At 36.7% G+C, this 13,509-nt stretch overlaps 1 protein-coding gene across 1 annotated transcript in view; it reads right to left on the bottom strand.

Annotated features, from left to right (window-relative positions):
- Window positions 1–13,294, bottom strand: part of LOC118480176 (plasma membrane ATPase 2-like) — a 33,320-nt gene extending 20,026 nt beyond the window's left edge. The window contains exon 1 of the mRNA XM_035974889.1: window positions 12,895–13,294. Coding sequence (XP_035830782.1) covers window positions 12,895–13,294 — 400 coding nt within the window. The remainder of the gene's footprint in view (window positions 1–12,894) is intronic.
- Between the last annotated feature and the right edge of the window lie 215 nt (window positions 13,295–13,509).

The following is a 13,509-nucleotide window of genomic DNA, read 5'->3' as shown; positions in this document are numbered from 1 at the left end:
ACAACAACTGATGAACGAAACACTGATGAAACTCTAAAGACTGCTGAAGACAAACACTGTTACTCTATCTGCTGCTGTTTCCTAAGTACTGCTGAAGACACAAGCACTGCCCACTCAAAGACTGGTCACCTTTGAAGAAAGCACTGAAGTTCAACATCAGTGCTCAGGCTACAACAGTGGAACGTGAAGCAGTTGTTATCTCTTGTTTTGTATTGTACTGATAATCAGATGTTACATATCAATAGTTTGTTTAGAACAGTGTATATAGGTTGTTAGTTTGTTAGATGTCACTATCATGGTGACGTCAGCTGAGTTGCTTCAGTGGTTTGGTTTGCCTATAAATGAAGCAGTACCCTGTACTGTTACATTTGATTGACTGAGTAGATTCTTCTTCTCCAGTCCAATCCTTTCATCTTGTGCAACCAACCTTGGGGTATCAGGTTGAGGGGGAGCTTAGTATTGTAAGCATGCTTGTAATCATTTGCTTTGTAATTCAATCATTTGACTTAATGTGAAGGAATTGTTTATCATACTATTCTCTTCTTTGGATTGTGTTTACACAGTTTGTATTCATTTCCGCTGCACTTTTCACTGTTTAATATTCTCTGAATGATCAATTTATACAAACAAACACAATCATGGGAGCCTCCGATCCTAACAACTGGTGACTGAGGTGGAGGAGGAAAGAAAAGTAAACTGTTAACATGCGTGAGTCCCTCCTCGAGCTTGTATATTCGTTGAAGTAATTATCTGCTCTGCCGCTCGATAGTTATAGAAATGAGCATCAGAATCCTGGGAATGGTGAAATAGCAAAGGTCAAGAGCACAAAAGGAATCTTGATGTAAGTGGCGGATCAAAGCCTGCTGGTGATAGACAGGGTGGAGGACGTGGTGTTTTACATAAACTTTTCAGACAATATGTTGTTTTGTGATGTGGACACTCAAATCATGTTTTCGGTTTTGCATTTGAAGTTGCCAATTGTGGCGTCAGCTCAAGCTCCAACATTCTGCGACTCATATCTTTAAACTGTAGTCGATGTTACAGGAGCAACTCATCTCGTATGTGGCTTTCGTAACGTGAGGGATGGTAAGGGTCTAAAATTATCATAGCGTATTATAGGAACTATCAAATCGGCTCGTCCAGCGATAAGGCAAACGTAGTAGACGGTGCGGCCCGTAAGGTCGTAGAAAATGCTACCGTAGAAAGAGGATCGTTTCGCGGGTACTGACCTGGAGTACCCTTTTCAGGGTGCATGTATGTCTTGAAAGAATGCGATAGGCACGATGGCATAATGGACGTCGGTTTTTATAGGGGAAAGGAGTAACATCAGCGGTTGTAGGTGCAAAAACAAACGTTTCAACCAGTAAGGAAATTGTCAGGTGCTGGTACTGGGTTAGATAGTAGGGGTGCAATGTCTAGTAAACCAAAAGTAACAGTGTCATGACCAAGTAACGGTGCAGGTTTAGCAAGTGCGATATCAAGCTGACCCAGAAGGTGTAGAAGCTAGCTCAGGAGCAGGCTCTGGGTTGTGTAACGGTGTGGTGCCTTGAGCAGGTGATAGAGCAGCAGCCATGTCATCGTCGTCTTGTGTCAGTAGCAGAATGCTGTAATCCAGTTGTTTGTCAAGTTGCGGGTCTCACAGACTCAAAGGAGTCTGAATGCATACTAGAATCGGAGGATGGCTTGTTAACAGAGGTCTTAAGAAGTGAAATTAATAACAGTGTTCTCGTCTAATTTTTCCATCGTCATGGGCGTCGACAGGAGGACCATCATGCCAACGTAGTCATATAATGTTTGTCGAGTAGCCAACCTTCAGTAGAAACATCCGCAGGAGGCGCATTATCGTGGATCGGAGCCATGGTGTTTCCATCATCGGGATGACCAGTGATGGAGTGGTCATGGATTGAAACAAGAGTGACAAAAAGATTCTTGTCAGAGAAGCCATCAACAAGGGTAAAGTGTCACCAGAATCTGGTAGCGCAGACTGTTGGAAGTCGTCCTCGTCCCTGGTCAGCATATCAGGATCACTCTCAGTGTCTGCCGTAAATATCTCTGGCGCAGATGCTATCTCCTTATCCGTGGTGGTGGCCATATGGTTATCAATGCCTAATAACTCGCCTTCTAAATAGTGTGACATGTGTGCCGGTACATAATAGTCATAGCATGTATATCCATAGAAATAATTAACAATTAGTATATGCGAACAAATAACACATATGCACGTACATCAACCTTAAATCAAATAAGCAGGTAAGTCTTAATTAATGTAAGCAGTAATCATCCCAGTCCCACTAGACTATCCTCTCAGCCTCCCCGACTAAATCTCCAAGTCTCTCCGACTAATTCCCTCAGTCTCCCCGACTGAATCTCCTAGTCTCCCTGACTAATTCCCCCAGTCTCCCCGACTGAATCTCCTAGTCTCCCTAACTGAACTCCCTCAGTCTCCCCGACTGAACTCCCTCAGTCTCCCCGACTGAACTATAAATTTTTGAAAAGTGTACTTGTGCCTTTTTGTTTGTAAAAAGTGTTTGTTCCCAGGATCTAGACATTTTGTGTATGCAATGAAAACATGTTGTGAAAACATTTTCGTGAGAGCCCTAGTGATCATAGTCTAGACTCGAGAAAGAATCCTAGTTCGCTATGATCGAGGCTCTGATACCAAGCTGTCATACCCTGGCTTTGCGGAAGCGTGGGTTTATTTGGTGTGACTTCTTAATACCATAGCAACAATCATAACAATGCTATATGATAAAAATATTAGATATTCATCCATTAATAAAATTTAGAAAAATCCCATTTTCAACAATCACAAAATAAGTTACAAACCTTGACTTGATTTAATTGTGTTCATAAAGAATTAGCAAAAGACTTTAAAACAATACTAGGTTTAGGGATATGTAACCCGTCCAGGAAGAGGTTACACCTTCTAAACCCTGGATGACTTCTTTATTCAAACGCAGCTTGAAAATACGGGCATACCGTGCCAGATCCGTTAGTTTCCTGAAATACATGTAGTTTGAAAAGTCAACATAAAGTTGAGCGAGTTCATGTGTATGTGAGTTTGTATAAATCGTTAGAACGTGTCTGTATAATGTATGTTTTTGGTATGTAGCAATGACGAAAAAGAGATCAATTAATGTGTAGCTAATACATTAATGAGTGATATGCTCTAGGAAGCACTCTAACCTGTAACGCGTATTTCATACCGGTCCTTCCAGCGGAATGACATAGTCACCACATGCAGCCACACGCTGGCCCATGTGTGGGGCTCGCAACACCCGATAGATCTATCACCCATGCCTCTCGGTCCTTATACAAGGATTAATGGTCTTACGATAATAGCCTATCCATTCACGTGATCTAGCAGTAGATTTCTTAGCAAATCATACCAGGTATAAAAGCGTTTGTAAACAGCATGTAACATGTATTTCACCCCCGAAGTTGTAAAACTGAAAACAGTTAAAAGAAAAGGGGGACATGAACTCACAGTATTGCATCTTCGTACTCGTAACCCAACTCTCCGCGGCAAACACGGCTACCTACAATGGTCTAATGCCTATTAGATGAACGGGTAGTGCCTTGTCTTAGTATGTATGATTTTGAGTTACGATTCTGATATTATTCCAAGTTATAACAATTGTATTTAGTTCTGGAATAATAGTTAGATAACTATTTTATAGTTATACTTCTCAAGTATTGTATATGCATATTTCCTTCCCAAGGATGGGGGTTTTTATACTTGTATATTCGTATTCTTAAAATACTATACGTACCTGTATATCCTGCCAGGTAATGGCGTCGTATTTCGATGTGTTGTTCCAAATAAAAATATGTTAATATATCCCTAAGAATAACATATTTCTATTTCTATAGTTTCCAAAATAATATTTTACCAAAATATATGTATACGTTATAATTCCGAAAAAAATATATTTTTAAGTCTCACTTGAAAATATATTTCAAATCACTTGTCTAAAATGTTCTGATTCCAAAATAAATATATTTTTCCCAAAAATATTATATTTTACTTCGTACAATTTCCCAAAATAATACTTTGTCAAGATACACCATTAAGAGTATTTTCCGAAAATATGCGCGTTATATTTTAGAGTTCGCGTTGTAAAAACAATACCGATGTAACTTAAATATTTATTTGTGAGGGCGTTGGTATTATTTTGGAGTCGTTACTTCGGGTTATATTATTTTTACTCTAAAAATAATATACATAGCTCACAAAATAATCATAAACTCACATAAGCGTTTTATTATGAAATATATATTCTCAATATTTAAAAAGTTTCGTTCATGAAAATCCACCTCCGACACTTGGTTATTTTGTAATAAAAATCATGGCGAAATTTATATTTTGAAAACAAGTTAAAAATTTATTCATAATACTTGTCACAGAATATTTTCAAGTATTATTTTCTGGAAAAATTTCGCCAGAGTTTCTTCTGTAACTGGAGGTGGCCATGCTTACAAGCGTATCATTTTCTTTTCAAAATTCAATCAACAACTTTTCAATCACCAATATACAATATTCAAACATCCAACTTGCCAAAAATACGTATAAATCGCAAACACATGAACTTGTAAGTTGTGTAAAAATACGTAGTAACTTTATAACATATTTAGTAGATCTTTCCATCTTTAAAAATAAAATCAGTTTCTTGGAAATCTTATTTTTGAAGAATATGTAATTATACAACTTCTAGTCCAAAAATTACGAAAATATTCCTTTGTTAAATCCTTTTGTCACACAAGTGTTTACACACTTGTTTGTTCACAAAATGCTTTTTAGTTCATGGAAGATCCGGCTTTTAAACATGATTTGCATTTTACACTTGGTTCTTCGTAAATACCACTTGTAGATCTTTAGATCTACTAGTTTAGAACTCTATTTTACAAGATAAATCATTTTTACACAAGTTCATATTTATGTGTGGAAAGGTTCATCATCTTGTATCTTTACACTTTACATATTGCTAGTTCATGTTCCATGAACATGATCTAGCGTGGTTATATGATGATCTGTTCAACTACTAGCAACCAACAACATAAAATAACCACAACTAGTTAAGATTTACTCCATTTGTTTCTTTTTAACCAACACATTCATCTTTCTTTCAAGACTTTTAGATTTGATCTTGTATGTTCTCGAGTTTTAACCGTTAAATCTCTTATTAACCACTTTAAACATGAAGAAGGAAGTGTTTAGAAGCACTTACAACTAGCTCGAGGCTAGGGAAGAAACAAGACGTAAACGAGGTGGATAAAAGAAATCTAGAGAGGTTCTTGAACTTTCGAGAGCACCGGGCTTCGTTGTAAGATCCCTTGCACCTTTGAGTATATGAGAAATAGTTGTATGGTGGTTGGATGATGGTGGTTGTATGGTTGAAGGTGGCGGCAGAACACACACAAGAGAAGGAAGAGAAGTGAATGTTTGATGTTGGTGAAAATGAGTTTGAAGGTTATCTAGTGGTCCATTTATAAAGAACTTCCCAAATATATTAACCTTTAGTCATCATGCTCCTTTATCCAACTACAAGACCAAATAAAATAATAAAGAAAATCATGGGGGTGTCCCCACCTCCCATAACCGATTTGGAGGGGGGTGTGCTAGTTTGGTTTCAAATATTTGTTAAGTAATTTGGTTGGAAAGTAATGGTATTAGTTAGAGCTTTATGTGTATTGTTATTTATATAGTGTGTTAGGGTGTTCGGGGACCCTAACTAGCTCAGAAAAATATAAACAATATCTTTGACAATATTTTTATGTTCCCGGTAAAGTCCTGTTGTTCGGTTGGATATTGATCCGTTAAAATGCTAAATAAGCATTTAAAGTTCTTTAATATTTTTTTAGTGACACAATGAATTCCCGACACTTTGGAAAGTGTCTAGTATTAATTTCCCATGTTTTTGCACTTTACTAGTTAGATTAAATGCTGAATCTTGTAATAAAGTGCAGAACTTCGTATTTAAAGCATGTTTTAGGCACATCCGGTCACTATAAATATTACCTAGTGACACAGTTCTACAATCCTCACCTCCCTACACTCCCTACCAGTAGTAAACTATTCCCGGCTCATACTGGCCTTAGAGACAATGTATGTGTGGTGTGGCTATGTCAGCACGTTTACTGGGTTATCCGTTCATTGTGCTACTGTGCTATTGTGCATCAAGTTTGTCACTATAGTTCAGTGTAAATAATGGAGTGACAGCAATAAAGTATGATGCATGTATATGTATGTATCAGAAATCAAGTAGCAGTTTAATCACAATTATAAGCAAGCACAGTAATTAAGCATTAATTAAATATTAATTAATTCGTACAGATACCTGATTTGGTGAGGGTTGTCACACAAGGCTGGTCAGGCTTGGGTGGATATTTTCTTTGAATAGAAAAACCTGATGTGCTGGAGATCCCAAGTTGGTAATCGTGGATCATGAATCAGCATCATTTTTTTTATATTTGGTTATGTTTGTTGTACAAGTGGTACAGAGGTTTGTTCTTAAAAAGTGATTAATCAAGGTCATTAAGTTGAACTTGATGTAATCCTCATACAAGTGGTTGAAGACAATATGATGAACCACATCCCCATCTTTACAAATGGTAAAATCAACAAAACTTATTTTCCGGAAAAACCATTTTGATTAAAACAAACTTAAGTGTTTTGAAATCTAAATGGGAATATAGTTTGTTGAAAGGGGGAGTTCTGATTGTTTATGCCAAGTGGATGGAGAATTGAAGTGATTCATATCAGTTGTCATGTTCTTGTATAGTTTGTTTTCATATTTTCTTTTAAATGTGTTTGAATTTTAAGGGGAGTATAAAAATTTCAGAAAATCCAAAAACATTAGAAAATTTGAAAAAGTCAGAAACATGATAAAATCAAAAATGAGTTTTGTTGTGAAAAAGAGGAAATGATAGTACATCAGTGGACTATCACAACATGCTAAAGAATTGGAAAGTTAAAAATGTGATAAACAATCTCACTGCGGATATGTCAGTAGGTTTTTGCACATTTAGTAGATTATGACGAGATATAAACTTAAATTCAAACTTGCTTAGTTCGTGGGTAACAACTTCTTGGATATATGGGTAACCCCCGAAATCTTGTTTGAAAGGTCCCTCTTTCTGAGATACTAGGTCTTTATACTCAGTGATATCTGGGGTATTATCCCGGGACTTCTGCTAAATGGAAATTCTGACCTAGTCCCCGGATAATACTTTTTGCAAATGCTTTGAAATATAAGCTCGCCCTCAGCAAATTGATGAAACTGTAGGATCGTGTGTCGACCCGAACGAGTCGTTCAGAGGATTTTTCGTCAATTACAGGTGCGGAAAACAAGTAATCAACGTAGAAACAGCTAGCAAATCACTTTAAACGCCTCTTTGCATTGATTTATAACAGTTTACATCCAAATCTCGATCCGGCAGCACTTCGGTACGAGTTACAAGACTTGTTCCTATGGTTCGCTTATGTGCACCTATTTATAGGTGTTGAGGTTCCCTCCAAGGTACATGGACACATAAGCGGACCTGACACATAAGCGGACCTCCTAGTGACACATAACCGGACCTACCAGGTTAAACCTATATGCGATCCTATTTTCTCATAAAACATGCCCTAATCTAACAATCTAAAACTAAGATTCGATACAAGACGAAGTCGACAGATGTAGTGCACCAACAAACTCCCCTTCAGATGTTGACGAGTCGTTCATCGAGTCTTTGACAATGTCATGTCTTCGCACCTTCAGTCTTGATTCTGGGCTTCTCTCTCTCTATCTTCATCTCTCTCTCTTTTATCACCAACAAACTTCTTCTCTTGAATGTTGACATCTTTTGAGTTCCTCAGCTCCAACATGCACTCCCCCTCAAATGTTGACTCTTCCTGCATAAAACTCTACCACAAACATAAGTTTTATAATAAACATTTAAGCATATAGACATTACTAATCACAAACTAATCAACCAATCAGATACTGATGAACCACTTGAAATTTGTATCATTTTATCAAAACATCACAATCTCCCAAACCATCTGTTCATCATGTTTAGCACTTAGAATTTTGAAAATCAGTTTTTCAATATCAGTCGTCGAAAATCTTTTTGAATTTTTCAAAATTTATGCTAAAAAACACCAAAAATCTTTTTGGATTTCTATAAGAAATTAAATGCAGAAATGAACTATTTACAGACAATATTTTTGTGAGTTTGTGCAAGAGGATCATATAAGTTTTAAGACAAATCACTAAAACCGTTAAGCTTTAAACATTCTCAGTTCTAAACAATTTACCTAGATTGTCAGTATATTGGTCCACTTTAAATTTTCACACAAATTTCAATCGATTCAAGATACGATATTAATGTGTTAGAAACTTAAACTTAATTGTGTATCACTCCACTTGAATATACTCCTGTATCCAGATCCCAATGTTTAGTCTTACAGGTGAGTATACTCTGTAAAGGGGTTATGTGCGAGGGCCGAGAGAGCTCAGGTCGATACTTCCGTATACGCAGAGAGATGACGGCTTCGACTTTAGGTGGGTCCCCTTTATAGGATCTTTTGTTACAACAGCAAAGATTATCAATTTTATTGTTTAATCAAATTGCTGAGGGCGAGCTTATATTTCAAAGCATTTTGCAGAAAGTATTATTCGGGGACTAGGTCAGTACTTCCATACAGCAGAAGTCCCGGAATAATACCCCAGATATCACTGAGTATAAAGACCTAGTATCTCAAAAAGAGGGACCTTTCAAACAAGATTTCGGGGGTTACCCATATATCCAAGAATAGTTACCCACGAATTAAGCAAGTTTGAATTTAGGTTTATATCTCGTTTCAATTTACTAAATGTGCAAAAATCTAATGACACATCCGCAGTAAGATCGTTTATCACATTTTAACACTTCATATCTTTAGCATGCTGTGATAGTCCGCTGATGTACTATCATTTCCTCTTTTTCACAATAAAACTCATTTTTGATTTTATCATGTTTTTGACTTTTTCAAATTTTCTAATGTTTTTGGATTTTCTGAAATTTTCTACTCCCCCTAAAATGCAAACACATTAAAGAAAATTTGAAAACTATCTAAGCTCTTGACCACTAAAAACATGACAGCAAAAAAACTATACAGAAATATGACAACCGATATCAAATCGCCTCAATTCGCCATCCGCTTGGCATAAACAATCAGAACTCCCCCTATCAACAAACTATTTTCCCATTTAGATTTCAAAACACTTAAGTTTGTTTTAATCAAAATGGTTTTTCCGGAAAATAAGTTTGGATGATTTTACCACGTGTAGGTATATCAATAATAGGTTCGGGGATGTGGTTCATCATATTGTCTCTCAACAATTTGTAGGAAAATACAAGTACAACCTAATGTCCTTGATTTACCATATACAAGAATGTGCAATTAAATCGTCTAACCACTTGTACAACAAACATAAACAAACCTCTTACCGTTTGAATGATTGACGTTACCGAATAAAACTCAAGAAAGATGTCGATTCATGCTCCACGCTTACCAACCTGGGAGCTCCGGCAAGTCAGGTTTTAGTCAAAGAAAATATCCACCCAAGCCTGACCAGCCTTAGGTTTCACCGAGTCACCAGCACTCGGTTTCTTACCTTTCCTCTTCTTTTCATAAAATTCCTTAACCCCCTTGACTTTTCGATCAATCATCTTACCAAAGATATGTTTTACCTTGGGGTTAAAGACCTTCTCAGCATCAAATTCCTATTTGTCATTATAAAATTGGTTAGAGATTTCAGTTTTACCAATTTTCTTTTCATAATTCTCAGCCCGAAGTGATGGAAACTCCTCATCATTCACAATCGGAACTAATTTTTCGTCTTTTAAAACAGCTTCACATTTTGAAACAACTTGTGGCTCAATTGATTTTATGGAATCAGTTTCATCGCTAGAAGATAGCTCCTCTGATTTTGACCTATCAAAATCATCGCTAGAGCTTTCACCAACTTTCTTAACAACCTATTTCTGGTTGTCAGATTTAGCTCTCTTCTTGTAAAATTTGTTCGAACTCTCACCAATTTCAAATGTAGAATCTTTAAACAATTTTGTTCTATCAATTGGTGGTTTGAACTCAACTACTTTCTCTTTGAGTTTACAAAATACTCCCTGTTTTGATTGTATTGCCTTAGAACAATCTCGGGCAATATGTCCAACAATGTTGCATCGAAAACAGGTTTTCGTATCTTTCTTCTGTTCAGCCATTTTCTTCAATTCATCTTGCTTCTTTGCAAGGAATTCATTGTTTGACTGTCTCCAGAAATCTTTCTTTTCTTCTTCTTCAGATGATGTTCCTGAAACAAAAGTCATTTTTGATTTAAAATCACGAACATATTTTTCATTTTTCTGTTTTTCTGTAGGAGTAAAACCTAACCCTTTCTTTTTGAAATTACCGTTATGGTTTGATTTCTTTTGGAAACCTGAACCAGAACTGTAATTCTTTTTCTTGTTTAATCTTTGTTGTACTCTTGATGTGTATTTTTTAGGTTTTGCATTAAGACATAAGTCTTTTATTTCAGAAATATTAATTTCTGTGAGTTTGAAAACCTTGTTTATCAGTTCAGTTTTGACACCTCTTATTGGAAATTCCTCATCAGAATATAATTTGTCAGAATCATTCAAAGTATAAGCAACTTTAAACAATCCATCATCCAAATTAGATTTTGATAACAGAAATTTTCTATCATAAACTATTTTGTCCTGTTTTTCTGTTTGACACGGAGTGCTTGACCCAGACTGTGACTCTGACACAAACTCCGACTTTGACTCCTCTATCTCATCGTTTTCTAACACATGATCCACGACTTTCTTCATCAATTGAGACTGTTGATCAGTGTCAGACGATGTAAACACAATATCAATACTATCTGGCAAATTTACTGACGACTCCGACTCCCACTGTAAATTTGTTGCCTTTTTGACTCTTTCATCATTTGGATTTCTAGCCAGATATCCGTTTTCCAGCGGGGGTGGACATTTGTTGTAACTGACACCTTGTTTCTTACCAGATGGCGTCTTTTCAGTGTCTTTCTTCTTTTTAATCTTCTTCTCTGGAGTCTTTTCTTCAACTTTTTCTTCTGAAAATTTCTTTTCTTCAGTTACTTCATTGTCCTCAAATGCCTTCAAGCTTTTAGCCGTCGGATAAATCCTGTCAATGACATAAGACGAACATGAGTAACTTTTTAATAAACGGTTAACTCTTTCAGTTTCAATTCTTTGAAGTTCAAGTTTCTGTTCGAGTTCAGCACACTTCTCAATATAATTGTTTACAACTTTCTGCTTGACCATAAAAGCTCCCTGAAGTGTTTTCATCGCTGTAGCCTGCTCTTCACTTGTGTCATTGTACATATTCATTGCCCTGTTCAACACATCATATGATTCTTTCAATCGGTTCATGTTGTGGATCAATGAACTGTTCTGTTTCTTTACAACTTCACAATTTTCACAAGTGATTGAACTCTTCTTTGTAATGACTTCTTCATTAATCTCGAACTTTGGAATTTCCTTCATTTTTCTTCTCACTATCAGTACTGTCTCATCATCGCTGCTAACCGGTGTCTTTACCTTCTTCTTTTTATTCTTTGCCTTCTCATCCTCACTATCACTTTCTGCTAACATCTTCAAATGTTTTGCCATCTGTTTGGCATAATACTCAGTATCATCATCACTATCTTCTTCAACTTTGGCAACAAAAGCTGTGTAAGCTGTAGCTTGATCAGGAATGTAGTTATCCTAAGAGAAATTCTCCCAGCTAAATCCCTCGGGTAACTTTTCATCATCTTGATCAATTACCAAGGCACTACCATCCTTTCTCTTCAAACAATCTTGATTACCCACACAAGCTCTCTTTCCAGAATCTTCAATTATAGGTTTTCCATGTGCCGTTTGTGCTTGATGTTGATTCTGTTGAGATGGTTGTTGAGCAACTTGATGGTAGATGGCTTTTCGATAGTTATCATTATTGTTGTTGAATGGATTCTGAGCCCCACTTGCTTCGCGATTAGTCCACTCCCTCTTGAAGTGTCCTTTCTCCCTGCAACGAAAACAAGTGACTTTAGATTTGTCGAAACCTAAAGTAGAAACATTAGCTTCACGAAGATCATCTCTCCCCGTGATCTGCTTAAACTTCTCAGCTCTCCGTAACACGCTAGCCAAACACCACTTTATGTCCATCAGCTCCATCTCTTCAGCATCTATCTGGTCGTAATCTTCCTTTGTTAGCATTGGAAGACTCTAAAACCATTCCTAATAAAGACATTTGACTTTTAGCAACTTCCTCAGAATAATCTTGATCACTCTCAAGATTTAATACAACATTGCACTAAAGTTTTCTTCCATTTTTAGTTGCTGAAATGTTTGGATCAAAAGACGGAAATGATGTGAAACTTGTTTTGCTGTTTGATCCTGATGATGAACCTCCAGGAGAATTCTTGGCATTGTAAGCAGTTTCTATTTTCGGAGATAGATTTGTAGATTTCTCATTCACCCCTGCTTTGTAATACAACCCAATATCCTGTTCACCATCGAAATCTTTCGTTCGAACAATCTTTCTCTGTTCCATTTCCTGAGCTTCCAATTTTTCAATGAATTTGCTCAAAGTTAACGTACTAAAACCCTTTTTGTTCCTGAGCATCATCAGATAGGTTCCCCATGTTTCATGTGGTAAAGCATCAGCAAGCTTTTCAATTAACTCTTCATTGTCTTTGTTGATACTTAACCTTTTCATGTTCACCAACAAGTTGCAATATCTTTCAATGATTTGCTTTGTACTCTCATTCTTCAATCCTCTAAACAAATCAAACTCCTTTTTCAAAAGTGACTTCTTATTTTTCACCATCTCCTGACTACCAACAAACTTTGAACGTAACGCTTTCCAAATTGAGTATGAACTCCCGTTGTGTTGGAGCAACACCATAATGTCTTCCTTCACAGTTTGTTGTAACAAGCTTAACATCATTTTCTCATTCTTATACTTCTTCTTGTCATCGGCACTCATGTCTTTGATTGCAACTTCCTCTCCATCATCATTTAACGGTATCACATACTTTGTTTCCACACACTCCCATGCATCAAGATAGTTCGCTTGTACCCAGTTCTTGAAACGACCCTCCCATCCTTTATATTCTTCAATATTCAATAATTTGGGTGGTTTTTGCAATGTTCCCGTTTCGTTATCGAGCATTGTGGTTTGAGCAACAGTGATTGGGGTACTCGGAGTAGCGAATGCGTTGTAGAACTCCTCGTCCATTTTCAGATTTCAACAATTTGCTATAACAGTCCTTAAAAGCGAAACTAGATAGTTCACTGGAGCAAAACCTTCTTGGTCAAATGAGCGGAACCACTAAGAGCAAAACTTGATTGATCACAAAAGGGGAACCAGTTTGTTCAAAAGAGCGGAACCCGATTGTTCAAAAGAGCGGAACCACTAAATGTTCAAATAAGTGGAACTCCTAATGTTCAAAT

Source organism: Helianthus annuus, chromosome 7 (genome assembly GCF_002127325.2).
Source record: "Helianthus annuus cultivar XRQ/B chromosome 7, HanXRQr2.0-SUNRISE, whole genome shotgun sequence".
Lineage (NCBI taxonomy): Eukaryota > Viridiplantae > Streptophyta > Magnoliopsida > Asterales > Asteraceae > Helianthus > Helianthus annuus.
This window is presented reverse-complemented; position numbering and strand designations above follow the sequence as displayed.